This window comes from Phocoena phocoena, chromosome 16 (genome assembly GCF_963924675.1).
Source record: "Phocoena phocoena chromosome 16, mPhoPho1.1, whole genome shotgun sequence".
Taxonomy (NCBI): Eukaryota; Metazoa; Chordata; class Mammalia; order Artiodactyla; family Phocoenidae; genus Phocoena; species Phocoena phocoena.
The window spans coordinates 26,534,175-26,561,344 of NC_089234.1; the positions used below are offsets into that span (position 1 = coordinate 26,534,175).

Sequence of the window (27,170 nt, forward strand, 5' to 3'; positions counted from 1 at the left end):
GTCTTTTGTGGCCTTAGCAAAAGCTGCCTCATTAAAGAAAGGGTATCTGTGGTGAGTTGCACCATATTTTTAGGCTTATTCCAGTTTTTCTCTTTTTCTCTTACAGGCGCTGCATTCAGGTAGTACATAAACTACTTTGCTATCAGAAGAAGTGTAGAGTACGCCTGCATTATACCTGGCGGGAGCTCTGGTCAGGTAACTTTCTCTTTTGAATTCATCCTCTTTTCCTATATCTTTTTTTTTTTTTTAACAAATTTATTTATTTATTTGTGGCTGCACTGGGTCTTCGTCATTGCACATAGGCTTTCTCTAGTTGTGGCGAGCGGGCTTCTCATTGCAGTGGCTTCTCGTTGCAGATCACAGGCTCTAGGCACGCGGGCTTCCGTAGTTGTGGCACGCGGGCTCAGTAGTTGTGGCTCATGGGCCCTAGAGCGCAGGCTCAGTAGTTGTGGTGCACGGGCTTAGTTGCTCTGAAGCATGTGGGATCTTCCCAGACCAGGGCTCAAATCCATGTCCCCTGCATTGGCAGGTGGATTCCTAACCACTGCACCACCAGGGAAGCCCCTTCCTATATCTTTTATGAACCCCTAGGCCTGGGCACAAGCTGAATTTTTTAAAAAAAACTTTTTAGTTTGTTTAGGATGCTTCTATTTTCAACTCTTCTTTTTGTCATTTCAGCCTTGTTCTAATCCAAACCTGGCCATGTCACATACCATTATTTCATACTTTCTGTCTTGTTCCTTCTCCTCCCTGTAATTTTTGTCAGCTGGTAGAAACAAATATTTGAGTTCCATTGATTCTTCCAATGGGGAGTCAGTACAAACTTGGATTCTCCCTTGGTTCCATTTGGTAGCAGCATATGGACTATAGGGAGGCTTCTGTGTGTTTCCTCAGGATGAGTAATCTCAGGAGGAATGTCTAGGGAGAGGAGGTGGGGAGGGGGTGGAGAGATGGGGGGAATCCTGTTCTTTGTGTTATATCTGGCATTGTTACTGTTTACAGACAGTGTCAGTTTTACCACTCCTCCTGTGCCAGAGATAAAAACAGCAAATTAGTGTTTACTTTTGTCTTTGTATCCATTTGGTAGCTCAGTAAAGTCACTCCACCCCTGTAGGAGGGAAGTGGCTCTTCTTTAAGGGTACAATTAATGCTGGCTTGCCACCCATTTCTTTTGTGCAACTAAATTGGAGGTTTCAGAAAAGCAGAGGAGACATTTTTCCTGAGGCATTTGCTTGCTGATAGGTCCTGTGGCTTTTGTGACCTGATGATACAATATAGTCTTCTCCAGATGATTATAGTGGTAAATTGTTGCCCCACCCTTGGGAGAGCTTCTCTGTATTCTGAGCAGACAAGGGTGTGTTAGTGTCAGAGGCTTTATGAGAAATGGGTCAGTAACCCCACACCCTCCCATGGAATTCATCTCACTTGTTGTGACATATGGTTTCCTCCCAACCCAATTTGGCTTTCTAAATCTAGTCCTTCATAATGGAAAGTAGAGATCTTTAATTAATGGATTAGCAAGTTTTTTGCAGTTACTGCCTATGGTGGTGAAGGGGGAGTAGGAGAATAACAGTAAGTGGCAATAGTGGCATTTTGATATTTTAGGAGAAGAGTATGATTATGTGAGAGTTTGAAATTGAGGGAATGTCAGAAGAGCTAAAGAGAGATCAAAAGAGATTGAAATGACTAAAGTTAGTAGAATTTCTTAGGTCAGAACAGTGCTTTTTAATATTAAGGACTATTTGGTTGCCTATGGATAGTTGTATGATTATTAGGTTCTAAAAATTTAGGATTAAAGAGAAAACACAAAAATGATGCAAATCTCTGGATATTGGTATAATTGTAGGACTTATAGCAAGTACAAATGGTTTATGTCTATAACTGGGATGAAGTTATACATTGTACTAAAGAGTTGGTGGTAGTTATTATTTCTGCCTGCCTTTGATCCTCTTCTGGTTTTATTTTCTATTTAATTCTATTTTCTTTTCTTTCTACGCTAGCCACCCTGTCTGTGGCCCCTGGGATCTCTCTGGCTTTTCACCTATCCTCTTCATCTGTTGTTCTCTTCCTCATTGTCCTGTCGTTGCCTTTTCCATTGCATTCTCCCATTCACTCTGGTCTGTCTCCCTGGGGCCCAGGGCTTCCCATTATTCTACTACCTCTACCTTGCATTCTGTCCTTTGTGCTATTGTTGTCATACATTTTACTTTTACATATGTTATGAACCCCAAAATACATTTCTGTCATTTTTATTTAAAGAGGCAATTATCTTTTAAAGAGATAAAAAAGTGTCTTTTATATTTATCTTTTCTGGATCTTAGCATTCACTAACCTAGCTAGAAAACTGTGAGGCAAGAGACCATTCTTTATCCTATGTTGGTCAGTTGACTTTATTTCTTTGAGTACTTTATGTCGTATCCAGCTCTATGTATAATTATTTGCTATCTTGGGACTTCCCTGGCAGTCCAGTGGTTACGACTTTGCCTTCCAATGAAGGGGGTGCGGGTTCGATCCCTGGACGGGGAGCTAAGATCCCACATGCCTCCGAGCCAAAAAACAAAAACATAAAAAAAAAAACCCCTAAAACATTAAAAAAGAAACAAAAACAGAAGCAACATTGTAACAAATTCAGTAAAGACTTAAAAAAAAATTATTTGCCACCTCAAGACTGACTGATTGGCATTCTAAGGCCCTTGATACTTTGAGAAGAGGTGTATATGAGTGTCATTGATGAGAGTTGGATGGCTGCTTTTTCCTAAGGCATAGGCATTTGTACTAGAATTCTTTGCCAAGTGAGGTTAGCTCCTTTTCATACGTAGACTGGGTGAGCCCTCCTGGAACCTGGCTCCCTGTGTTCATACATGGAGTATATACAGTGAGATGCAGAGCAGCAGGTGTTAAGGAAAGCTGCAAAATACTAGACTACATCTGATGCATCAGAGCCTATAGTAATGTATAATATTGCAGTCAGTGAATATAAATGTGGCTGTGGAGGACCCACCCACTCCTTGGCTGGTACTGCCCCTCATATGTTGGCTTGCCCGTGTTTTCACTCTTTCTTTGCCTTCTAGACTTATGGATTTGAGGGAGGTGTGTGAAACTCATCATGGCAAATATGCTTATGCGTACAGATGCTTGCCCATACATGTGCTGCAAACATTAGTTGAATTATACTTATAAATAAAACTGGTAGGGCTTGTGTTGTTAGGTCAGACACACGGGAGACCTAGGGTGTCTAGGAAGCAGTGGACTGGGGTGCAGATGTCTTTTGTTATTTGGAATGGGGGCGTTTAGTCTCACTGCACTTTGAGTGGTGATTTTTATTCTTATACTGTTTGACTACAGTAGCTCTTTGTTATTGGGGAGGTAGCCAGAGGTCCCCCTCCAAATTCCCATATGGAATTCTCAGGCTTGGTTTTATGGATGAGGAGGAACCAGCTGTATTAGTTGGGGGTTTAATCCTGCCTGATATGTTGGTTTTATAGATATAATCTGTGACCTACTCCCTGCTGCCACTGTCTATTTATATGATGCCTGTCACCATGGTATCTGAGTACGTGCAGAAATATATTTAGACTAACCTCAACTTGAATATAGAAAGGAAGAAGTCTTGCCTTTCTCATTGCCCTATTTTCAGCAGTTACTATTTTCCACCAAGTTATGGAAAGTTAAAAAGCTCTTCTCTGACCTCTAGGCTACCCAGATCTCCTATTTTGAGTAAAAGGTTAGGTCTTAAAACTCTCCTCTGATAAGACAGGAGAGTTGAGTCAGATAACTGAGTTTTAGGGTAAGATGAAATAGTTCTTTACCTTGGAGAATATAATGAAAGATATGATCTTTGCATCTGGAAAAATGTCCATTTGCACATACGTATTTTGCATATAATTTCAGAGAGTTCATGGACCTTCTTCTGAAGCCCATCCATGTTCCCATGTTAAGAATCCTGTCTTAATTTTGGGTTCCATGGCCTCCCAATTCTGTTTTCACAGAACATCTTAGTACTTGGTTAAATAGTTTTTCTTTATTTACTGACTGTGCTGCATTCCTCCTGGGAACTTTAGCTTAGTATTTTCTCTCAACTTCTGGAGGCTAAAGACCTTGTTAGTCATTATGTTTTGTTTCCTACACAGGAAACAAACACACTATGTGTGTTTCCTATACATTCCTACAGAACTTTGGGTTTCTATTTGAGCATATCACATTGTTTTGCTATGTTTGCATATGTCTGTACAATGATTTGCTTAAATATCTATCTTTCCTCTTAAAAAAAATTCCTGGAGGGCAGGGCCTGTGTTTTTTTTTTGCTGTACGTGGGCCTCTCACTGTTGTGGCCTCTCCCGTTGCGGAGCACAGGCTCCAGACGCACAGGCTCAGCCACTTTGAGGCATGTGGGATCTTCCCGGACCGGGGCACGAACCCGTGTCCCCTGCATCGGCAGGCAGACTCTCAACCACTGTGCCACCAGGGAAGCCCAGGGCCTGTGTTTTAATCATTGTTTTATTCCTAGCACACTACTTGGTTTGTAATAGGGGCTCAGAAGACATTTGAATGGATAAATGAATGGATGCATGGGTATGTAGAATTTCCATTAATGATGAATCAGCATTCTCTTAAAGCAGCACAATGTTGTGTTTGGACCTCAAAAAAAAAATTAGAATATTTGTTGTCATGTATCTTTTTCTTTCTTTTTAACATCTTTATTGGAGTATAATTGCTTTACAATGTTATGTCAGTTTCTGCTGTATAACGAAGTGAATCAGCTCTATGTATACATATATCCCCACATCTCCTCCCTCTTGCATCTCCCTCCCACCCTCCCTATCCCACCCCTCTAGGTGGTCACAAAGCACAGAGCTGATCTCCCTGTGCTATGAGGCTGCTTCCCACTAGCTATCTATTTTACATTTGGTAGTGTGTATATGTCAGTGCTACTCTCTCACTTCTTCCCACCTTTTTATTTGAGTTGCTGTTGTAAAGGGAGCAGTGATAATTTCTCTTTCCTTTGTCTCTTTCTTCCTTACCTACAGATAGATGGATTGCTTTTAACCAAGTGAAAATGGAAACTTAGATGGTTTCTAATCCATTAACCAAGTAATGAGCAGAATGTTTAGAGGCAAGCATGTAGTTGTTAGAGAGGGAAATACTTGAACAGAACTTCATGGAGTCAGCTTATTTTACTTCCACTGCAGGCAGAAGGGGCATTGGGGAGGCAGCCTGCATTTACATAGTGTAGCTTTCCACAGTCTGAAAACATGGGTTGATTTAAAGGCAGGTTTATATTGGTGTTTTATATTTGACATTTATCTATGGATCACAGTCCTTACCCTTTCCCTCTGCTGCATCCCTGGGTGATAAGTCATTATTTTTATCGCCATTTGTTGGAGAATGTATAGAAGGATAAATGACTTGCTAAGGATCATGGAACAAGACACTAAACAGAGTCATGGTTAGAACTTAGAGTTTCTGACTCCTAAGCTCAGAAGCAGATCACTAGGCAACATTTGCCTCCCTGCAGAAAGAGGGGCCCCCAAAGCCCCCAAAACAATCTGTTCAGCTTCACTGTGCTAAATAGCATCCAAAGCATTCACAGCTTTGTGAAAAAGAGAGAAACTGTACATGGCCTGACCTTTCAGATACCTACTGGGAAAAATAGAAAACCCAGAGGGTGTCACAACTTTCTGGATCCAGCTGGCACTCTCATCACTGACAGAAGCCTATGACTTCATGGTTAGGTACACCTTGAGACGGGGAATTGAGAGCCTTTCATTGGGAGCTTGTTATACTGTAGTTGTTGTTATACAGGATTGAAAATTATCAAGAGAAAGACTGACCTGAGCTGTAGATTTCTTTGGCAGTTCTTGTATAGGTATAGCTTTGACAGATTGCCAGCCCCTCCTGATCTGGGGAGACTATCCTTTGAGTTTTTAATTGTCTGCTTCTTTTAGTTTAGTTACTTTTTTAAACTTTTAATTTTGATATAATTATAGACTCACAGGAAGTTGCAAAAATAGTACAGAGAGTTCTTGTACCCTTCACCCAGCTTCCTCCAATGGTGATATCTTTTTTTTTTTTTTTTTTTTTTTGCGGTACGTGGGCCTCTCACCAGTGAGGCCTCTCCCGTTGCGGAGCACAGGCTCCAGACGCGCAGGCTCAGCGGCCGTGGCTCACGGGCCCAGCCGCTCCGCAGCACGCGGGATCCTCCCGGACCGGGGCACGAACCCGCGTCCCCTGCATCGGCAGGCGGACTCTGAACCACTGCGCCACCAGGGAAGCCCCAATGGTGATATCTTATATAACTCTATAATATTGTTTCTTTTAGTTTTGAAGAGGGTATCCAGGTGGGAGAGAACATAGCAGTAAACAGAGTATATGGGAAGAGGAATTTTGGCAGCTGTTATTGCTATTTTGTTCTTAAAATTGCTTTTTAAATTGTTCTTCCTATTTCCCCCCAATTTTCTCTGATTTAGGGGAATATGTTACAAGATGTATTCTAGGCTTGGTGTGCCTAATTAAGACTGCTCTAGCTTCCATGTGCAAAAACATGGAGGCTTCTTTCTTCTGTGGATAATCAGTTCCTCTCAAAATTAGAATGTTCTAATATAGGGTCATTAGAAGGTATTTCTCTCTTTTCATAATTTTGTTATGAAAGATTCTGTATAGCAGTGTACAAAGCCCCAGGATTGAAAAAGAATGCCAGGAAACCATTTTTTCCTTCAAATCATCACATTTGGCTAAATCCAAAATTTATACTATTTTGAATCTTTCTCTTAGAAACTTGGCAAAAGCAAAAGATAAGAATTTCCAACAAGTTTAGCTTGTTAGAGGGAGAAAAAGATTCCCACCTAAAAGCCCCTTAAAAGAGTGAGAAATCTCTGTTCTTTTCTCTGCACATGAAGGCACTTCCTATCCAGAGAAATGTCACCTCTCATAGGCCCATTAGCATCTTGTCAACTAAAAGAGGCAGAGGAAAGAATAGTTGTACTTTTGTTGCTCTGTCTGTACTGGTTGTATAGGAAAGTATCATTTGGTTTCATAAGGTATTGTTCCCTGGATCTCAAGTGAGCAGGACAAGTCTGTTAGTGGTTTTCCCTAAAACCACTTTCTTGGTTTAACCAAGAAAGTAAAGTTCTTGGTTCTACATCAGATGGCTCCACTGAGACATGGTCTCATTGACTACTAGGTTTCTTCAAGGGTGATTTTTGACTACCTTTCAATTGGGCAATGTTGGAAAAAATAAGCAGGTGGTATAGGGCCCTAGAAGAAGCCAGTAGCTTCTGAGCATGCTTAGTTAGAGGCAGCTGCACAGAAATGAGGTGTATGGGATCTTGCATTTCTGAGTCTAAGTTCCATATGGGAACTTTCACATGAAAACTCATTTTCATGGTAAAGAGGGTGGGTGGTAACTCTGAGGATTGCAGTGTCCCCAAGTAAAGGGGAAATTGGAGATAGCTGAGAATTTTATTTTCTCTTTTAGCAGATACACTTTAACAGCAAGGAAAATGGTAAGACAGAACCTAACTTCCATTTAAAGAAAGGATTTGTTCTTTTTTCCAGTTCATCTAGAGGGGTGTGGAGCCTTTAGACAGTGCAGTTTGTTGACATACTGACTTATTATTGTGCTAAAATATACATAACATAAAATTTACCATCTTAACCATTTTTAAGTGTATGTTCAATGGTATTAAATACATTCACACTGTAATGCCGCCATCACCACCATCGTTCCCCATAAATCTTTTCATCTTGTAAAACTGAAACTATTCTGTCTTTATGATTTTAACTACTCTAAGTACTCCATGTAAGTGGAATCATATAGTATTTGTGTTTTTGTGACTGGCTTATTTTACTTATAATGTCCTCAAGGTTCAAGAAATCAGATTCTCCCCCTTCCTGCAGATTTAGCTTTTTTTTGTTATTATAATTATTTTTTGCTGCACTGCGCGGCTTGTGGGATCTTAGTTTCCTGACCAGGGATTGAACCCAAGCCCTTGGCAGTGAAAGCGCGGAATACTAACCGCTGGGCCACCAGCGAATTCCCTGTTGTTTTTGTTTTCGATTGTAGGCTGTCTCTGTGCTGAGGATCAGCCTGAGGTGTAAACTTAATGTTTTCTTAGGTCTCTTCTGAGCCTTTTCTTGGGCATGTGCAGTCACTCTCTAATTTTCCCTGAATATGCAGTTGTTTCTGAATGTCCTAGTTTTTTTTACTTCTGAATGCCTTCTTGGTTAATGTTTATATTATCCTAGTATTTACCTTTTTTTTTTTAATTGAAGTATAGTTGATTTACAATGTTGTGTTAGTTTCTGCCATACAGCAAAGTGATTCAGTTATACATATGTATATCCATTATGGTTTATCACAGGATATCGAATATAGTTCCCTGTGCTATACAGTAGGACCTTGTTGTTTATCCATTCTATATATCATAGTTTGCATCTGCTAACCCCAAACTCCCAATCTGTCCCTCCCTTACTCCCTCCGCCCCCGCCTTGGCAACCACAAATCTGTTCTCTAGGTCTGTGAGTCTGTTTCTGTTTCTTAGATAGGTTCATTTGTGTCGAATATTCTAGTTTTTAATGTCTGGCTCCTGAAAGGGAAAAAGCAAAAAATGAAGGTGGGGGAAAAAGGGGCACTAGCCCCTTAAATCTGGAAGTTACTTATCAGGAGGGGGAAGGGCTTGCAACAATGAGGGGAAGTGCAACAAAAATGGCTGCCCACCTCTTTGTCTGCACCTCTGTGATCAGAAGCAGCAATCAGTGATCATAGCACAGATCCCCAGTATCTGGAAGACAGGGCCCTTTTTGCCCACCCTAGCTCCTGCAAGCTGTGTGCAAGCTGCTTCAGAAACAGGTGCACAGCTGCTTACCACAGGCCTGGGATTGGGTGATAGGTAGCTGCTAATGTACTAAGAGTTTGAAATTGACCAAAATGAACCAAGTTTACCATCCAAGTTTTCCTCTGGAAGTTGCAAACCTTCATCGGAGGCCAGAGTTCTAAAATAGTTACATCAGACAGATTCTGCCAGTGCAGTTACTGCCTAGGTGGGAAGAGAGATTCCTGGTGTTTCATGCTTTGCCACCTTCCCAGAATCCTCCCATTGGATATACTAACTTTTGTGCTCTGTTCACCTGGAGAGGCTCATAGCATACAGCCAAAGCCATTTCATTTTCTTGTTTGATTCATTGGTCTCAGTTTCAATGAGGTGCTTGGGTTTGTAGCCAGACAGTTGCCTGTATTCTGAGAAGCCACCTAGTGTATTTTTAAATTATTCTGCTGGTAAGTGTTGGTTTCTGAGTCTTTCCTGTGCCACTTGGCTGACCGACAATGAGCCTGCTGATTGCTGGCAATGTCCCTGAGTAATTGGTGATTTTGTCCAGAGATGCTAGAATTGGCTAGAGTTTATAGTGCCTCTGGGGTTTTGGAGGCATTGACTTGTTACACTAGTGCTATTTCTAGTCTGTCATTTGAGTTCTTCTACCTCTCTCCTAAGCAAGTGAGGAGCTAAATATTTCTCTTCTGTCAGTTACTGTGAAATTATCCATACCCCCTAATGATTGGGTTTTGACCTGGGATCTGTGGCATCTCATCCTAGCTCCATGCCAGGCCACAAAATAGGGCCTAGATGAGTCCTGTCTTTGCTTTCTATCTCTTTCTCTTCATAGCATGTAAAAGCTGTTCAAACAGACAGCTCTCTCTGACCCGATTCTTTGGAGACATTGATTTGTGCTCTGCTGGAGGCTCTGTGTCTCCTTCCTGTTTTTAATCTTATTTAAATGTCATTCACTTGGTTTTGTAATTAAACCTCCCCTCTGCTTCTCTGAGACAGGCGCTGAGCTACCACTTAATTGTATCTTCCTGTGGTTGGCTTGTTCCTCTCTGCACCTGGTTTACTTCAATGTCTGGGACAGGTTTTAGTTCTGGAGAAGTTCGCATATCCATTATTCATTCCACTCTCCTACACGGCAACATGGTTTGCTGCTTACTACTTGCAACCTTCTTCTCCTCCCCTTGAATTCAAAGCAGGATAGGAAAAAGTCTGGGAAAGTCCTCATTGTGTGGGGTACATTAATGCTAGGAACAGTTCTGTGAACAAGGTTCCTTGTGGAGTGAGAGGGCCCAGTGTAAGACAGCAGGATTCTCAGGTGGGTGGTACTGAGCTCTTCTCATTTGAGAAACAGATTGGCTGCTTTTGCCTCTGGGAATTCACTTGGGACTCAGGGAACCATCAAGGTACTCATTCCTGGCGCACTTCCCAGAACCTGCACACTCTGCTTTATTTCACTTGAGCCTGCATGCAGAAAAGTCAGAACGTCTGTACACTGCTGCCATATTTGATGCACAAGACTCTCCAAGGAAAGAAACTAGCGCCAGAGCTAAGTAGGAGCCTGACACTTGCCTCTAGTACAGAGTCAAAAGAGGCAGCTGGGGACTTCCCTGGTGGCACAGCGGTTGAGAATCTGCCTGCCAATGCAGGGGACACGGGTTTGAGCCCAGGTCCAGGAAGATCCCACACGCCGCAGAGCAACTAAGCCCATGCACCACAACTATTGAGCCTGTGCTCTAGAGCCCGTGAGCCACAACTGCTGAGCCTGTGTGCCACAACTGCTGAGCCTGTGTGCCACAACTTCTGAGGCCTGTGTGCCTAGAGCCCAAGCTCTGCAACAAGAGAAGCCACTGCAATGAGAAGCCCACGCACCGCAACGAAGAGTAGCGATTGAGAGGGGGTACCCTGCTTGCCTCAAGTCGAGAAAGCCTGCGTGCAGCAACTAAGACCCAACAACGAAGACCCAATGCAGCCATAAATAAATAAATAAATAAATAAATAAATAAGAAAAAAAAAAAGAGGCAGCAGTTGCTGCCAATTTGTAGTTCCTGAAAGCAAACCCAGAAACTAAATTTTCAAAGTGCCTGGTGGAAAAGACTTTCCAATGAAGAAACAAGTGTGTATGGAGCACCCACTTCCCTACAACTTAAACTTATTGAATGTGTAATGTAATACTTCAAATGTTTCACTGACACAACTTTTCTGTTTTTCACTCAGTGCAGGTTAAGAGTATTTGGAGCCTGGTCTCTGGATCCTCATTTAGTAGAAATAGAAAAGATTAGGAGGCAAACCCAGGATCCCTAAGGATTTCCTAGAATATTTTTAGTATAGTTGACCCTTAAACAAGTTGAAGGTTTGGGGTGCTAACACCGCCCACTACTCCCTCCAACCCTGTCAAAAATCCACCTATAACTTTACAGTCTGCCCTCCCTATCCATGGTCTCACATCTGTGGATTCACCAACCACGGATCATGAAGTACCATAGTACACATTTATTTTTAAAAATCCAAATATAAGTGAACCCATGCAGTTCAAACCCATGTTGTTCAAGAGTCAACTGTACTTCGGTACATTGTTAGCTTTGATTATAAACTGATTATTATTCTGAGGACTGCCATAGTATTGTCTTGAAGGCTGTCCAGTGTTCATTTTCAATTTGCATTCCTGCTCAAGATCTGTGGCTCTCTGTTGATTGAGTATATTTGGATCCTTTTCTTTTCCCCATCAAAAAGGAAACACCTTTGTATGTTTAGCCCTATACTCAGTATTGTGTACCATGATGTAGATTTCAGCTCATCAGTTACACTGAGGTTACAGAAAGCTGGGATGGGTTGGGATGGAGTGTTTGCAGGGCTCATGCTAGTGTCTGTGGAAAGAAAAACATTGGCCTCTTGTTAGTTAATTGGTAAAACATACATAAAATTTACCATTTTAAGTGTACAGTTCATTGGCATTAAGTACATTCACATTGCTGTGCAACCATCTCTACCTTCCACCTCCACAATTTTTAAAATTTTCTTAAACTGAAACTGTATCCATTAAACAATAAGTCTGCCTTCCCCCCTCTCCACACCCCTGGCAACCACCAATCTACTTCCTGTCTCTATGAATTTGATTTCTCTAGGCTCTGCATATAAATCGAATTATACAGTCCTTTTGTGACTGACATTTTTCACTTAGCATAATGTCTTCATGTTTCATCCATGTAGTAGCATGTGTCAGAATTTCCTTTTTCAGGCTGAATAATATTCGAATGTATGTATATACCACATTTTGTTTATCTATTCATGTGTCAATGGATTCTTGTATTGCTTCCACCTTTTGGCTATTGTGAATAATGCTGTTATGAATACTGATGCACGAATACTTGAGTCCTTGCTTTCAACCTCTTGTTTTTGAGAGTGTGCAGGTTAAAGTGTCTTAGGTCAGTGGAGTGAAATCCTGAGACACTTACAAGAGAGATGGACTTGAACTTACATGATTTTTCTTTTGGTCACTTGGATGTGTGAGGGGCTGATTAAGTGGAGTTCTGACTAAAGTTATGGTTTTGGGTGGCAAATATAGGTATTGGCCCTAGATAGCTTGCTCCCGCACACTTATTTAATCTTTCTGAATTTCAGTTTGGTTATCTGTTAATTGGGACCACTAATACCTACTTCATTGGATAATTAATAGGATTTAGTGAGAGTGATGTACTTTAAGTGCTTTACATGATGCCTAGCATCTAGCAGACACCTAATAAATGTTACCTCCCTTGCCATTTATGACTTTTGTGTTTCTCCCTTTGAGAAGAGATGAGAATACAGTTTGGGGGAGGTGATTTCTGTAGTTAAGTGTCTCTTTTTAAGGTGTCAGGTGGAGCACAGTAGAAAAGAGGAAGGTTTGAGATACAGTTGTCTCTCCATATCTGCATCCACAGATTCAACCAACCATGGATCAAAAATATTTGAAAAGAAAATTCCAGAAAGTTCCAAAAAGCAAAACTTGAATTTGCTGCATGCTGGCAACTATTTACATAGCATTTACATTATATTAGGTATTTTAAGTAATCTATAGAGATGATTTAAATTATACAGGAAGATGTGTGTAGGTTACACGGCAAATACTACATCATTTTATTTATTTATTTATTTTTTTGCGATACGCGGGCCTCTCACTGTTGTGGCCTCTCCCTTGCGGAGCACAGGCTCCGGATGCGCAGGCTCAGTGGCCATGGCTTACGGGCCCAGCTGCTCCGTGGCATGTGGGATCCTCCCGGACCGGGACACGAACCCGTGTCCCAGGCGGACTCTCAACCACTGCGCCACCAGGGAAGCCTACATCATTTTATATAAAGGACTTGAGCATCTATGGAGTTTGGTATCTGTGGAGGGTCCTGGAAACAATCTCCACGCCCCATCCCCCTATCCCCGCTCCCCATCCCCCCATCCCCGCTGTGGATACCGAGGGACCGCTGTACTTTGTGTGAGCTTCTGACACAGTTATTGACTTGTAATTGTTGTCATTCAGCAGAAGGATGTGATGCATTTCTCTATATGATATATCTATCTGGCATTGGTGTTTTGGGATAGCCTACTCCTGGGGCTATGAAGGATGGGGGCCAATGAGAATTGTCTGTTAAGACCTGGAAGGTCTCAACCACCAAGCTTGTCATCTGAAAAGATTCTGCAGTAAGCTGTGCCATTCTGTTTTTTTTTTTTTTAATTAATTAATTAATTAATTTTTGGCTGCATTGGGTCTTTGTTGCTGCGTGTGGGCTTTCTCTAGTTGTGGCGAACAGGGACTACTCTTTGTTGCGGTGCATAGGCTGCTCATTGCGGTGGCTTCTCTTGTTGCTGAGCACGGGCTCTAGGCACGTGGGCTTCAGTAGTTGTGGTGCACGGGCTCAGTAGTTGTGGCTCGAGGGCTCTAGAGTGCAGGCTCAGTAGTTGTGGCGCACGGGCTTAGTTGCTCTGCGGCATGTGGGATCTTCCCGGACCAGGGCTCGAATCCGTGTTCCCTGCATTGGCAGGCAGATTCTTAACCACTGTGCCACCAGGGAAGTCCCTGTGCCGTTCTGTTTTGTGGATGAGTAGCCATTGCTCACCTAATGGGCAAAACTGTTTACACAGTAATGGGTTTCTATAGCATAGGCCCTTTTTCTTTGGAAATCTCTCAGACTAAGGATCATGTCTTTGGTGAGGAAGAGCTTGTGTTAGTCCCTTCTCCCCTGCTTCCTTTTAAAACTATTATTTAAAAATTAGAAACATGGTAAACCAAAGGGTTAAATTAAAAAGAAAAAAAAAGTATATCCTGCCCCTCTTATCTTCACAATGACTACAACATGTATTGTACTTGATACCAAACTCTTATAGACATATGACTAATTAACAATACTACGTTTATACAACCAACCCCTTATCTTTTGTGGTTATCTTAACTCTTCCCTCTATGTACTGTTACTTCTGTGACAGTTTGGTTGGCTATGTGCCCAGATGGCACCAAGTGGACAAGTGGATCAAGGGCAGTTTTCTAAAAATGTGTGTGTGTGGAGAGTGGTGAGCCAGGAGTCAGCCAACATGAGCTCTGTGCTACTTGTGTGTTGGCACCGAGTACCAGATCTCTGCTGTCCTTGAACCTGCCCCTGGCCCAAGGCTATTCTCTGGCCTGCAGTTAAACCCTGTTCATAGCACTATACCATAATAACTTATGAATAAGCCTGGATATTAATTGTTTATACTCATGTCTTTTGTTTGTTTGTTTCAGTTCTGATTTTGCATAAAGAAGGGAGATCTTGGCTCCATTTGAAGTCCAGATCTGATCATATTCCATCTTCAGTACATAATTTTGAAGGAGGCAACCCTGAGTGAGGGAAATAGGAACAGTTTTAGTTGACATTTATTATTATTATTTTTTAAAGATACTAAGAGGAAGCAGAAACAGAAAGGGAGATAGAGGTGTGTGAAAGGTGAGATTTAAAGGAGGGAGATAAGAGCTGATGTAGAGGGCCTGCTGAGGCAGTTTATGCTGAGAAAAGCTACTGGGTGTGTTTTAGTGTTGAGAGTGAGTAGAGGAAAGGTAATAATGAGGTGTTAAACATCTTTACTCTAATAAATAGTTGAAGACCAAGAAAAGGAGAGGATCAAATACATGAAAATAACCTTGGAGCAGCCAGTAGGTGGAGAAAGTTATATAAACCAGTCTAGAGAAGTGTTGGTAACAGTATAGTCAGGAAGTCTAAGCACACCATTTATACGTAAGCTTCCTTCCCTTTAACATTTGACTGCATTTAGCACCTTTATTTGTTTAATCTTATGTTAATGGAATGGTAGAAAGAACACTAACCAGGAGACCAGGTTCTAGTCCCTGCCTAGTCACTAACTAGTTGGCGTGGTGGTGGGGGGTTGTTTTCGAATCCAAAAAATGAGAGAGTTGGATTAAATGACCTCTAAGGTCCTTTCTAGCTCTAAAAGTCTAAAATCAGCTATGTCAAAGCCTCACAGACTTTGAACTCCCTTCACGTCGGGTCAGAGGATAGAAGACAATGTGTGTATAGTGATGTGTATAGAACACTAAACAGTTGATAGAATGAGTGCAAAGTCAGATGTTGAAGGAAAAAATCATTATTTTATGAGATATTTGGGACATTCCTTCTTGAAGAGGAATCGTGGTCCCTGATGTCAGAGGCTTGTGGGAGCCAATTTTAAGGTTGCTTTGTTCATTTTAGCTGCCTATTAAATTCCCTCTAGAGAATGATAACTTCCAGGTAAGAAAACCCTGGCTTTTTTAAGAGGGTAGGGGGTCTGACCTGAATTGTCAGAGGCAGAATGCAGGTTTCCCCTGACACTGACTCTCAGAGTATTGAAGTGCTGGACTCTCCTTCTCAATACTGTTTGGCTCTGCTGACATCTGTGGCAATTGGGACACAGGCCACCTCTTGGCCTGTGCCAGAATTGCTCTTCCTCCCCTCATATTTATCACGTTGTTATCCCTGACTCTGAATCCCAGAGATCAAGACTAGCTGTAGTCTAGCAGAGGAGCAATAAATCATTGCTCTCACTTTCTTTTCTCCAGGTTTTCTACCCCTTAATTACCACATAACCACTTCTGAGGCTGCATCTTTGTGCTGTATGTGCCTGGGACAAAAGCCCTCCTTGATTGGATATGTGCAAAAGCAGCTTTGTCTCTATCTAGCCATTATGTTTTGCAGAGTGCCACGTGTGTTACCCATCCTTTTCTCTTGTATCTGGTGAGTTTAAGGAGTCTTATTGTCAGGTGATTTATCCATTAATAGGGCTTTTCTAAGCTCTGGGGTTAGGGGGTGGACTGGGCAGCCCCTACTCATTAAGGAGAGAGGTTTGGGCTGGATGAGTGCTTGTTTTTTTTCCCCCCTGCTGCCGTGCTGCCCGGCTTGCAGGATCTTAGTTCCCCGACCAGAGAGTGAACCCAGGTCATGGCAGTGAAAGCGCTGAGTCCTAACCACTGGACCACCAGGGAATTCCCTTGGGTTAGTCATTTTTATGTGGATTTTAGCCAGTCCCCTTCATTTTCTGGGCTCCTAGTAGGAGCTAAGCAGGTTGTGTGATCCAGAATGGGCTCCCGTGGAGCTTTTTTGGGGTCCAGTCCAATAGATCACTTGTTAACAGACAACATCAAAAGGGCCAGCTGCCTATCATTTGCCTTTCCATTATGAAACCTCAGAGAACTTGAGTCAGGGTGAAGAGTTCATAAATGAGGATACCTATCTCCTTCATCCCTAGCAAGCCTTCTTTTTTTTTTTTTTTTTGGTATTTGAAGGGAAGGTCCAGGCTTTAGAAACAGAATATAGACAAGCTATTGTACTTTTGCCTGCTGTTTCTTTACTGTACTTGTGCTTTTAGAGGATTGAGAGTGAGGGGTGTTGTGTGGCAGGCAGCAAGTGTCTGGAGAGACTTACTTCTACTCATCATTCCCTGCTGTTTCAAATCAAAGCTCACATCTCTTTTCTAAGAGTAGTAAACTTCACACAAAGCTCAGACAGCATGGGAGAATGGACTTCTTTGCTGGCAAAGAAGCCGATATGGTCTTAGAAAAGGAGAGGTCAAGCCTTTTTTTGTGTGTCTGTGGAAGTAGGAAGGGTTGAGGGGGAGAAGACAAAAGGAACATCAAATACTTGCAGCTGCTGAACCCCTTCTTTATAGTTCCCCATCAAACAGGGGAAATAGGTACAGGGGCAGTAGTCATGATGGGCAGAGAAGCAGAATTTATTTTATAGTCTTAGTTGAGAGAGTATAAGGCAACTGATAAATTATTTTATGCTTAATATTTATTTGCAAAACTGTCTTTAAAGCTGCACTGTTAACCTAGGGACTTGGCAGTCAGTCTCATGACTGAGATTGCTTGGGTTTTAGCACTGTCTCTCCTCATTAAAGATTACAAGGCAAAAAGGGGACCTTTTCAGTAAACGTTGTCACAGTCGAGAGAGGACAGAGCAGGCTGCACTTTTGTTTAAATATTTAGTACAGTTAAGGGCTTTTTTTTCCCTTCATGAGCTCCATTCTTTTTTTTTTTATTCCTAGGTATTTTATTCTTTTTATTGCAGTGGTAAACGGGAGTGTTTCCTTAATTTCTCTTTCAGATTCTTCATCATTAGTGTATAGGAATGCAAGAGATTTCTGTGCATTAATTTTGTATCCTGCAACTTTACCAAATTCATTGATTAGCTCTAGTAGTTTTCTGGTGGCCTCTTTAGGATTCTCTATGTATAGTATCATGTCATCTGCAAACAGTGACACTTTTACTTCTTCTTTTCGAATTTGTATTCCTTTTATTTCTTTTTCTTCTTTGATTGCAGTGGCTAGATCTTCCAAAATTATGTTGAGTAATAGTGGTGAGAGTGGGCACCCTTGTCTTGTTCCTGATCTTAGAGGAAATGTTTTCAGTTTTTCACCATTGAGAATGATGTTTGCTATGGGTTTGTCATATATGGCCTTTATTATGTTGAGGTAGGTTCCCTCTATGCCCACTTTCTGGAGAGTTTTTATCATAAATCAGTGTTGAATTTTGTTAAAAGCTTTTTCTGAATCTATTGAGATGATCATATGGTTTTTCTTCTTCAGTTTGTTAATATGGCGTATCACATTGATTGATTTGCATATATTGAAGAATCCTTGCATCCCTGGGATAAATCCCACTTGATCATGGTATATGATCCTTTTAATGTATTGTTGGATTCTGTTTGCTAGTATTTTGCTGAGGATTTTTGCATCTATATTCTTCAGTGATATTGGTCTGTAATTTTCTTTTTTTTGGTAGTATCTTGGTCTGGTTTTGGTATCAGGGTGATGGTGGCCTCATAGAATGAGTTTGGGAGTGTTCCTTCCTCTGCAGTTTTTCAGAAGAGTTTGAGAAGGATGGGTGTTAGCTCTTCTCTAAATATTTGGTAGACTTCACCTGTGAAGCCATCTGGTCTTGGACTTTTGTTTATTGGAAGATTTTAAATCACAGTTTCAATTTCATTACTTGTGATTGGTCTGTTCATATTTTCTGTTTCTTCGTGGTTCAGTCTTGGAAGCTTATACCTTTCTAAAAATTTGTCCATTTCTTCCAGGTTGTCCATTTTATTGGCACAGAGTTGCTTGTAGTAGTCGCTTAGGATGCTTTGTATTTCTGCGGTGTCTGTTGTAGCTTCTCCTTTTTCATTTCTAATTTTATTTATTTTTTATTTTTATTTTTATTTTTTTTGCGGTACACGGACCTCTCACTGTTGTGGCCTCTCCCGTTGCGGAGCACAGGCTCCGGACACGCAGGCTCAGCGGCCATGGCTCATGGGCCCAGCCGCTCTGCGGCATGTGGGATCTTCCAGGACCGGGGCACAAACCCGTGTCCCCTGCATCGGCAGGCAGACTCTCAACCACTGCGCCACCAGGGAAGCCCCATTTCTAATTTTATTGATTTGAGTCCTCTCCCTCTTTTTCTTGATGAGTCCTCTCCCTCTTTTTCTTGATGAGTCTGGCTAATGGTTTATCAATTTTGTTTATCTTCTCAAAGAACCAGCTTTTAGTTTTATTGATCTTTGTTATTGTTTTCTTTGTTTCTATTTCATTTATTTCTGTTCTGATCTTTATGATTTCTTTCCTTCTGCTAACTTTGGGTTTTGTTTGTTCTCCTTTCTCTAGTCCCTTTAGGTGTAAGTTTAGATTGTTTATTTGAGACTTTTCTTATTTCTTGAGGTAGAATTGTATTGCTATAAATTTCCCTCTTAGAACTGCTTTTGCTGCATCCCATAGGTTTTGGATCATCGTGTTTTTGTTGTCATTTGTCTCTAGGTATTTTTTTATTTTTCTCTTTGATTTTTTCAGTGATCTCTTGGTTATTTAGTAACGTATTGTTTAGCCTCCATGTGTTTGTGTTTTTTATGCTTTTTTTTCCCCTGTAATTGATTTCTAATCTAGCGTTGTCGTCAGAAAAGACGTTTGATATGATTTCAATATTCTTAAATTTACTGAGGCTTGATTTGTGACCCAAGATGTGATCTGTCCTGGAGAATGTTCCATGTGCACTTGAGAAGAAAGTGTAATCTGCTGTTTCTGTATGGAATGTCCTATAAATATCAATTAAATCAATCTGGTCTCTTGTGTCATTTACAGCTTGTGTTTCCTTATTAATTTTCTGTCTGGATGATCTGTCCATTGGTGTAAATAAGGTGTTAAAGTCCCCCACTATTATTGTGTTACTGTTGATTTCCTCTTTTATAGCTGTTAGCAGTTGCCTTATGTATTGAGGTGCTCCTATGTTGGGTGCACATATATTTATAATTGTTATATCTTCTTCTTGGATTGATCCCTTGATCATTATGTAGTATCCTTCCTTGTCTCTTGTAACATTCTTTATTTTAAAGTCTATTTTATCTGATATGAGTATTGCTACTCCAGCTTTCTCTTGATTTCCATTTGCATAGAATATCTTTTTCCATCCTCTAACTTTCAGTCTATGTGTCCCTAGGTCTGAAGTGGGTCTCTTGTAGACAGCTTATATATGTGTCTTGTTTTTGTATCCATTCAGCAAGCCTATGTGTTTTGGTTGGAGCATTTAATCCATTCACGTTTAAGGCAATTATCGATACGTATGTTCCTAAGACCATTTTCTTAATTGTTATGGGTTTGTTTTTGTAGGTCCTTTTCTTCTCTTGTGTTTCCCACTTAGAGAAGTTCCTTTAGCATTTGTTGTAGAGCTGGTTTGGTGGTGCTGAATTCTTAGCTTTTGCTTGTCTGTAAAACTTTTGATTTCTCCACTGAATCTTAATGAGAGCCTTGCCGGGTAGAGTACTCTTGGTTGTAGGTTCTTCCCTTTCATCACTTTAAATATATCATGCCACTCCCTTCTGGCTTGTAGAATTTCTGCTGAGAAGTCAGCTGTTAACCTTATGGGAGTTCCTTTGTGTGACATTGGTCGTTTTTCCCTTGTTGCTTTCAGTAATTTTTCTGTCTTTAATTTTTGTGAATTTGATTACTCTGTGTCTCAGTGTGTTTCTCCTTGAGTTTATCCTGCCTGGGACTCTCTGCGCTTCCTGGACTTGGGTGGCTATTTCCTTTCCCATGTGAGGGAAGTTTTTGACTATAATCTCTTCAGATATTTTCTTGGGTCCTTTCTCTCTCTCTTCTCCTTCTGGGACCCCTATAATGCAAATGTTGTTGCATTTAATGTTATCCCAGAGGTCTCTTAGGCTGTCTTCATTTCTTTTCATTCTTTTTTCTTTATTCTGTTCTGCGGCAGTGAATTCCACCATTGTGTCTTCCAGGTCACTTATCTGTTCTTCTGCCTCAGTTATTCTGCTATTGATTCCTTCTAGTGTATTTTTCATTTCAGTTATTGTATTGTTCATCTCTGTTTGTTTGTTCTTTAATTCTTCTAGGTGTTTCTTCTTTAATTCTTCTAGGTCTTTGTTGAACATTTCTTTCATCTTCTCTGTCTTTGCCTCCATTCTCTTTCTGAGGTCCTGGATCATCTTCACTATCATTATTCTGAATTCTTTTTCTGGAAGGTTTCCTATCTCCACTTCATTTAGTTGTTTTCTGGGGTTTATCTTGTTCCTTCATCTGGTACATAGCCCTCTGCCTTTTCATCTTGTCTGTCTTTCTGTGAATGTGGTTTTGTTCCACAGGCTGCAAGATTGTAGTTCTTCTTGCTTCTGGTGTCTGCCCTCTGGTCCATGAGCTCCATTCTTATACAGAGCTGAAGCAGTAGGTTCTACAGTATATCTGGCACATCTGTTGACCAGTTAGAATTAAAACATTTTCTTCTTAGCAGTGATGTTTGAAACAGTTACATAACTAAAACTTAGTGACTTGGGATGCTAGCATCCTAGGGTGAGAAGGGGACACTCAATAAACTGAGCAAATATAATGTGGAAATCACCATGCAGGAATAAATTTGGAACACTGAAATGTCCATTTTATAATCAAATGTCTGACCTCAATTGCTGTTTACGAAGTGGCAAAAAGGAGATTTTTAAAAACCTGTGGGCAGGTGAGCAGACATGTGCTTGGGAAGGTCAGTGCTTTCTTCAAATACACCTACTTTGCCTGCTTTTAAAAAGTCCTTAGTAGCTGTGATGTACTCATTCTAGCCCTCTTTGGATTTCTGTAGAGCTAGTTTACTTTCATTGCTTTCATTTAATAACTTTATTGATTATGCTTTGATTACCTTATTGATGCCTTTCCTTCTTTTTTTTTTTTTTTTTCTTTTTTAAGCCTTGATAAATTTGCTGAAGTTCCTTATGTCCAATGAGACCGTACTTCTGGCCAAACACAACATTTTTACCTTAGCCCTTATGGTGAGTAGCAAAAAAATATATTTATTTTTATGAGCTGTACCCTAAGGCAGAAGTGGGCTGGTTTGAGACAGGAGCTGGTATTCTAGGGATTAAGTCATAGGGAAAACCAGGCCTTTATTTTCCCTTTGGATCAGAATCTCTACACTGGTGCTCCCCACTTTCACCTATGTCTTTGGAGAACCTGGGGTCTTTCATGAGATAATGGTAAAACACTATTATATGATATTCCCACCAAACAGATATAAGAGGTGTAAATTAATTTCAAGAGCATTGATAATACTAAAAAGTAGAAAATAATTAGGTAGTGGTGAGTTTTGAGTACTTATAACTTGATTTTAATATAATTTATTGAATTGCAAGTTTATATAAGTTAATCTTTAATAATGACTTTAATAACCAGCTCACAAAATTTCTGAAAATGTAACAATTAACTCTTGCAAGACAATAAGGGCTGGCTATAGCACACTACTGATAATACCCTTCTGGTCTTCATAGTATGATACCTGTTTATGGGCTTTTGCTTCTTTTTTAGATTGTGAACCTATTTAATATGTTTATCACATATGGCGATACATTCCTGCCCACCCCCAGTAGTTATGATGAACTCTACTATGAGATTATCCGCATGCACCAGAGCTTTGACAACCTCTACTCCATGGGTAAGCTGTCTTCTTTTTATTCCTCTCTCCCCATCAGCTGTGATTTTTGGTATATGAGAGGAAAAGACTACATAAGATTCTCCTCTAGTTGCTTGGTGCCCTTGCTTGGCACAGAACTGTGTAGTCTCCTTTTCTCAGGCAATAAGAAAGTATATGTGGACTTCTTTGCCTTCAGGAACTCAGAATTCATCTCAGTAGAAAGCTGGTTAACATCCCTGTAGCCCTTTCTTGATGTTTGTGAAAGAGAGAGAATAGGGAGGCTTGTGGATTTAGTGAATACCAGTGAGATCCCAGTGAGAGTGAGTGGGAGTTGACAGCAGCAAACAAAAGAGCTTGGATCCCAAGGGAACATTGTGTGATTTGAGAAGGTACAGGGTTTTAAGGAGTTTTAATGTACCTAGGTATTTTTAGCATAACTCACAAGAGGAAGTGGGCATTAGATAAAAATCTTTCTTGCAAACCTTTTGGTAATTGGCTCACTGAAAATTTACTCTGTAGCCGTAATGAGTATAACTTACTTCTGAAAGAGGTCATGTATCCCTGTAAGTTTGAGTGAAGAGGCTACTCAAACCTACCTAAGTTTGAAAGGTGTTTATAGTGCCCAGAAACAGCCACTCAATAAAGCGGTCTATTAAAAACCTCCAACTTATTAGCTTTATTGGGATGTAATTGATATATAATAAGCTGCACCGTTTTAAAAAAATTTTTTATTTATTGGCTGTGCCACGCAGCCTACGGGATCTTAGTTCCCTAACCAGGGATGGAACCCGCGCCCCCTGCAGTGGAAGCGCAGAGTCTTAACCACTGGACCGCCAGTGAAGTCCCAAACTGCATTCTTTTAAAGTATACAATTTTTAATAAGTTTTAGCATATGTATATGTACATGAAGCTGTCATTAAAATCAAGATAATGTACATATCCATCCTCTCCCTAAAATTTCCTTGTGTCCCTTTATGTCTCTTTTACCACCTCTGTCCCTCACCCCCCCATCCCTGGACAACCAGTGACCTGCTTTCTGTCACTGTCGATTATTACTTTATCCCTTTCATTGGGTCTATTCGTGAAAAGTTCATATTTTGCTTGCGACTCCTGTATCATGAGAAAGGTAGAGGGGATTTGGAGCAAATACCTGGAGAAAGAGTAGAAGCAAACCGTGGAAAAGGATTGCCTAGGAGGACAGAATTTTTTCTATTTCCCTGCTCTCTTATTCTCAGTGTAATAGCTTTAGCATCAGGTCAGCTCCCCTCAGAATATTAAGTTCCCACTGTCACATCAAGACACACGTCTCTTTTTTTTAGGAGCTAGGAAGTCTTCCATGAGAACCCTCTGGCAAACTTCCCACTGGCAAAAGGTGCTCAGAGTACCCTCGTGTGGTTTGCATGTACCTGGTTTTACCAATGTCCTTGTTTTCAAGAATGTAGGATTTTCCAAGGGTGAAGAGCTACCCCAGAGGCTTTAGCACCCATTAATAGATGAATAAAGATGTCTTTCAGTGAGGAAAGGAAAGAGAGTTGGAGTGGGGGAGATATTTTATAGACGTCTGACTTATCTGCTCAACTGTGCCATATACACAAATGAGATAAACCCTTGTAGCCACAGCAATAAGATGAGAGAGGACATCTGGGAATGCTCAAATCTGCTAACGGAATTAAAATGGTAACCAAGAAAGTACAAATAGGAAAGTGAAAATTTCACTAAATGAAACACAACAAATAGTAGGAGGTGGCATGTTTCAGTGCTCTCCATTTTGTATAAAGTATGAGAAACTTCTGGTGGAAAAAAACATTTAAGTCAAGTTTTTTGAGGTATAATTTACATATATGGTAAAATTCACCCTAAATGTACAATTCTGAGTTTCAACAAATGCATATGGAAGTGTAATTATTATAGAAAATCAAGATATAGAAGGGTTTCACTATCTCAAAAACTTCTCTTGTGCTCCTGTGAGGTCAACTCTTCCACCCACCCCAATCCCTAGCAATCACTGATCTGTTCCATGTCTGCATGGTTTTGCCTTTTCTAAAAAAATATATAGAGGAAATCATACAGTCTTTTGAGTCTGGCTTCTTTTTTTTTTTTAATTAATTAATTATTTTACTTTTATTTGCTTTGGGTCTTCGTTGCTGCGCGCGGGCTTTTTCTAGTTGTGGTGAGCGGGGGCTACTCTTTGTTGCAGTGCGCGGGCTCTCATTGCTGTGGCTTCAGTTGTTGTGGAGCACAGGCTCTAGGGTGCGCAGGCTTCAATAGTTATGGTGCACTGGCTTCAGTAGTTGTGGCGCACGGGCTTAGTTGCTCCGCGGCATGTGGGATCTTCCCGGACCAGGGCTCGGACCCGTGTCCACTGCGTTCGCAGGCAGATTCTTAACCACTGTGCCACCAGGGAGGCCCTGGCTTCTTATACATAGTAATTTGTTTGAAGTTATCCATGTTGATGCATGTATCAGTAGTTCATTCCTTTTTATTATGGAATAATATTCCATTGTGGGAATATGCCAGCTCGGTTTATCCATTTATCAGTGGAAGGACATTTGGGAGGTTTCCAGTTTTTAGCGATTGTAAATAAAGCCCCTGTAAACATTTTTGTACACAGTTTTATGTGAACACAAGTTTGCATTTCACTTGATTACATACCTATGAATGGGATTTTGGGGTATTATGTAAGTGTGCGTTGAACTTTTTAAGAAACCACCAAACTGTTTTCCAAAGTGGATGTACTATTTTACATTACTTACAACAGTATGCAAGAGTTGTAGCCACTCCATATCCTAGCCGGCTTTTTTTTTTTTTTTTGGCTTCTTACAGGTGTGTAGCGATATCTCATTATGGTTTTAATTTGCATTTTCCTGATGAATAATGGTGTTGAGCATCTTTTCCTATTCTTATTTGCCATCCATATATCTTTGGTGAAGGATTTGTTAGATTTTTTGCCCATTAAAAACAAATTTGCATACCCGTATTTATAGCAGCACTATTCACAATTGTCAAAAGATGGGAGCAACCGAAATGTCCATCAGCAGATGAATGGATAAATAAAATGTGATATATACATATAATGGGTTGCTATGCAGCCTTTAAAAAGAAAGAAATCCTGTTACATGCTACAATGTGGATGAATGTTGAGTATACTATGCTAAGTGAAATAAGCCAGTCACAAATTGTTTCCACCTATATGAAGTATCTAAAGTAGTCAAATTCATGGATACAGAATGGTGGTTACCGGGGGTGGTGGAGAGGGTGCAAAGGGAGTTGTTTAATAGGTACAGAGCTTCAGTTCTGCAAGACAAAAAGGTTCTGGAGATCTGTTTCACAACAGTGTACATATACTTTACATCATTGAACTGTACATTTAGAAATAGGTTAAGGTGGTAAATTTTATGATTGATATTTTTTACCACAATAAAAAGAAATATACTAAACTTTAGACTTTATTTGGATTCTGCTAATTCCTCTAATGTTCCTTTTGTATTCCAGGATCTCATCCATTGCTACATTTACTCGTGATGTCTCCTTAGTCTCTTTTTATGTGACAGTTTCTTAGTGTTTGCTCAAGTTTCATGGCCTTGACAGTTTTGAGGAGAACCTTCTTCAGTTTGGGTTTGTCTGATGACTTACTCATGGTTGGACGAGGGTTATGCGTTTGGGGAAAGAATGCCACAGTGTCAGCGTGTCCTTTTCGTCACATCAAGGGTATATGTTATTAAGATGACTTAATCACTGGTGATGTTAATCTTGATCACTTGGTTAAGGAAGTGTTTGCAAAGTTTCTCCTCTGCAGGATTGCTTTTTCCTCCTGTTCCGTGCTCTGTTCTTTGGAAGAAAGTCACTAAATGCAGCCAACTTTAGAGTTAGTATTGTACCACTTCAGTAAAATATGCAAGCTTTGCTACTATATAGGGTTCTCTAATCACCAGCCCCCCACACTTACTTTGATATTATAGTTGTCATATGTATTACATCTACATTGAAAACTCCACCAGACAATGCCATAACTTTCACTTGTGACAATCATCCAAATTCTAAAGAACTTCAGAGGGAAAAATATATTTTTTATATTTGCCTATATGTTTTCCATTTCTGTTGCTCTTTTTATTCCTGAAGATCCAAATTCCTTTCTGATATCATTTCTCACAGTCTTTAAGAATTTTCTGTAGCATTTTTTTGGACTTCTGGTGACAAGATTTTTTTTGTTGTTTGTTTTCTTTCATTCCTGAAGGGTATTTTTGCTGGATATAGGATATTGAGTTATAGTTCTTACCTTTAAGTACTTTGAAGATGTTATTCCCCTTTTTTTGGCCTGTATGGTTTCTGATAATAAATCTGTGTTCGTTTGAATCATGTTCCCTTATTCGTAATATGTTGTTTTTCTCCTGCTTCTTTTAAATTACTTTTCCTTATCTTTGGCTTTCAGAAGTTTGATTATATGTTTTGGCCTGGTTTTTCTTTGTGTTTATCCTGTTAGGGGTTTCCTGAGGATCTTGAATCTCACCAAATTTGGGAGTTTTCAGCCATTCTTTAAAAAAAAATTTTATTTATTTATTTATTTATTTTTGGCTGCATTGGGTCTTTGTTGCTGTGTGCAGGCTTTCTCTAGTTGCGCCAAGTGGGGGCTGCTCTTCGTTGCAGTACGCGGGCTTCTCACTGTGGTGGCTTCTCTTGTTGCGAAGCATGGGCTCTAGGCGCGCAGGCTTTAGTGGTTGTGGCACGCGGGTTCAGTAGTTATGGCTCACGGGCTCTAGAGCGCAGGTTCAGTAGTTGCGGCACATGGGTTTAGTTGCTCTGCGGCATGTGGGATCTTCCTGGGCCAGGGCTTGAACCCGTGTCCCCTGCATTGGCAGGCGGATTCTTAACCACTGTGCCACCAGGGAAGCCCCAGCCATTCTCTTTTGCAAATTGTT

General features: G+C 40.6%; 1 protein-coding gene across 1 annotated transcript in view; it reads left to right on the top strand.

Annotated features, from left to right (window-relative positions):
• Nucleotides 1-27,170, top strand: part of ARMH3 (armadillo like helical domain containing 3) — a 153,296-nt gene that overhangs the window by 42,686 nt on the left and 83,440 nt on the right. The window contains exons 19-21 of the mRNA XM_065894692.1: nucleotides 107-195; nucleotides 21,534-21,616; nucleotides 22,149-22,275. Of these exons, the coding sequence (XP_065750764.1) occupies nucleotides 107-195; nucleotides 21,534-21,616; nucleotides 22,149-22,275 (299 nt within the window). The remainder of the gene's footprint in view (nucleotides 1-106; nucleotides 196-21,533; nucleotides 21,617-22,148; nucleotides 22,276-27,170) is intronic.